The sequence below is a fragment of the Orycteropus afer genome, unplaced genomic scaffold, assembly GCF_000298275.1.
Source record: "Orycteropus afer afer isolate SDZICR_OR568_19922 unplaced genomic scaffold, OryAfe1.0 scaffold00419, whole genome shotgun sequence".
In the NCBI taxonomy this organism is placed as follows: domain Eukaryota; kingdom Metazoa; phylum Chordata; class Mammalia; order Tubulidentata; family Orycteropodidae; genus Orycteropus; species Orycteropus afer.
Genome location: NW_006922006.1, coordinates 1,853,074 through 1,855,669, shown reverse-complemented (window position 1 = coordinate 1,855,669; position 2,596 = coordinate 1,853,074). Strand labels below are relative to the sequence as shown.

Here is a 2,596-nt window from a genome sequence, read left to right as displayed (position 1 = left end):
GTTCAACTGAAGAATGGGGAAGAGGGGGGCCAAAGACCAACAGAGACTGAGAAATGAAGAGTGAGGGCCTTCTACTCTCTGGCCAGTTCCTGGCCCATCTCCAGGCTCTGCTGGCCTTCCAGTCCTTCTCTCTGATGGCTAATCTCTCACATGTCACTCCACGGTGCTGGTCATTCTGGGGTGCTTCCTCTTGCCCTATCAGCCCCCAGCAGGCCACTGCTTATCCGTGGCTCCTGGTGCAGTAGTCCCTGACCCCGACGCTGCATGGAGAACTCCACTGTCGTCCCCCCACATCACACCCAAAATCCAAACCTGTTGCCATCAAGGCAATCTGCTCTGTAAAGATTTACAGCCTTGGAAACCCTATGGTGGGGGGGGGTCTCAATGAGACACAATCAACTGGGTGGCGGTGGGTTTAGTTTTTTCTTATTTTATTTTTTGTTATCGAGTCGATTCCAACTCACAGTTACCTTATAGAACAGAGCAGGGTTTCCAAGGCTCTAATCTTTATGGAAGCAGACTGCCTCATCATGCAGCTTCAGAGTGGCTAATGGGTTCAAACCACCGACCTTTCAGTTTGCCGCTGAGCACTTTAACCACGGGCCTCTATCAGAGACTCCGAGGAAAGTTTCTTACCTACAGTCTTAGGGGAGCAGTGGGGGATGAGCAGGATGAAGACAGCCTGAGCAACCTAAGTGTGAGGCCTGCAAGAGATGAGGGCAGGGGCCTCAAGGATGAAGGCGCAGAGGGGCCATTTCAGGCTTTGCTAATGGCAGCCACCCTGGGCCCCGGCCAGGCCTCACAGGGACAAGGCGGCTTTCCCACTCGTTGCTCACTCACACAGTCGCCTGCTCATCTGGAGCAAGGGAAGAGCGTTAAGGAACAGCAATCAGGGGTAGGGGAAGAGGAGATAGTGCACACCCTGGCAGTTCCCTAACAAAGCTGCCAAACACCTTGGGGGAAATGTGTGCCCTGGGGAGACTGGGCTTGTGGTGAGTACACGGCTGCCCAGCTACTTGACCTGGGTTTCCCTCAAAACTGGGCTGCGGTGGCTGGAAGAACTCGTCTCACTCACCTCTGTCCTGGTGGGGTCGTGGGGACTTACATGGCTATGAGGCGGGTCACAGTGGTCTTGAACCGGTCAAAGAGGTACCCAGCGGGGAAGATAATGAAGTTGTTCATGAAGGACGCCAGCGTGAAGATGAGTGAGAACCTCTCATCCTGGGCCTTGCAGTCTGAGGAGAGAGAGGGTGATCTCAGATACCCACTTCCCCTCTACCCCACTTTCTGCCAGGTGGGCACTCAGCCTGGGCTCCCCTCTAGGGCAGCAGCCTCCTCCATCCTGGTCAACTTGCCTGGTGGAAAGTTCCCCCTTAAGTTGAGCTGAAGTGTGACTCCCCCTAACTACTCCTCAAAAGGTCCCCGGGTGGTGTAGAGGTTGTGCTCAGTTACTAACTGAAGGGTTCGCAGTTCAAACACACCCAGAGGCTTCACGGAAGAAAGGTCTGGCAATCTGCTTCCTTAAAGATGACAGCCAAGAAGACCCTACAGAGCTCAGGTTTGCCTCATAACACATGGGGCCACTGTGAGTCAGAATTCATTTAACAGCAACAGGTTCGGCTTTTCGGTTTGGAACTAGCCTCAGAAACTGGCACTTTCCCGCCCAGGCACCTCCTAGACCAAGGCCCTTCCTCTCCGTAAAACGGCTGGCAGGGAAAGCCGGGGGTGGAGTCCTTCCTACCTGGCCCACTGCCTAGGACTAAAAAATAAAATAAAATCCAAAAATAAAAACAAACCCGTAACTGTAGAGTCAATCACAACTCATAGTGACCCATAGACCAAGGGCAATTGCCCCTTAGTTTCCAAAGCTATAATCTTTATGGAAGCAAACTGCCACATCTTTCTCTCACGGAGCAGCTGGTGGGTTTGAACCACCAACCTTTCAGTTAGCAGACAAGTGCTTAACCACTGTGCCACCGGGGCTCCACTCTCAAATTTTCCAGAGTTTATCATCATTGGCCTTACCAGCCTGCACCGTGCTGTTGTTGGTGGTGTTGTCCATCAGTGTGCCATTCAGTTCACACAGGTCCTTAAAGTAATGTTCCGATTTGAAGACAAACACCAGTGAGGCCCAGCCAAACAGGACTCCTGCAAAGCCCAGGCATTCCAGCAGCCCTGTCAGCAAGGTGGCTACACGAAGGGCCGGACACTGGACAGCCATGGCCTGAGGTGATGTGAGTCCTCGAATTCCACTGGCCACCTCCTGGAATGAGCCCAGGAGCAGCAAGTCCTGGGAAATTCCTCCCGCAAGCCCTTTCCTGCAGGCGGGGTGGGGGGTGGAGATTCTTTGGATTCTGCAAAATAAGGCAGAGACCACTTGGAACAGAACTATAGGAAAGGTAGAGGTGGACAAAGGGGTGTTTGTAGGGTGAGCGAGGGGATGCTGGTCTTCCAGCAAGATAAGGCCAGTTGTTAAAAACAGCTGCAGGACACATCCAGGAAGGAACGCCCACCACTGACACACACTCCACTGCATCCATTTCAACTGAGCCTCACGGCAAACAGGGCAGTGGGGAAGGCAGGTCTTACCGGCAAC

General features: G+C 53.3%; 1 protein-coding gene across 1 annotated transcript in view; it reads right to left on the bottom strand.

The window, feature by feature from the left end:
- SLC43A3 (solute carrier family 43 member 3) overlaps positions 1–2,221 on the bottom strand; it is a 23,335-nt gene extending 21,114 nt beyond the window's left edge. Inside the window, exons 1-2 of the mRNA XM_007953903.1 lie at positions 2,026–2,221; positions 1,106–1,235 (exon numbers count right to left, since the gene is read on the bottom strand). Coding sequence (XP_007952094.1) covers positions 1,106–1,235; positions 2,026–2,221 — 326 coding nt within the window. The remainder of the gene's footprint in view (positions 1–1,105; positions 1,236–2,025) is intronic.
- Between the last annotated feature and the right edge of the window lie 375 nt (positions 2,222–2,596).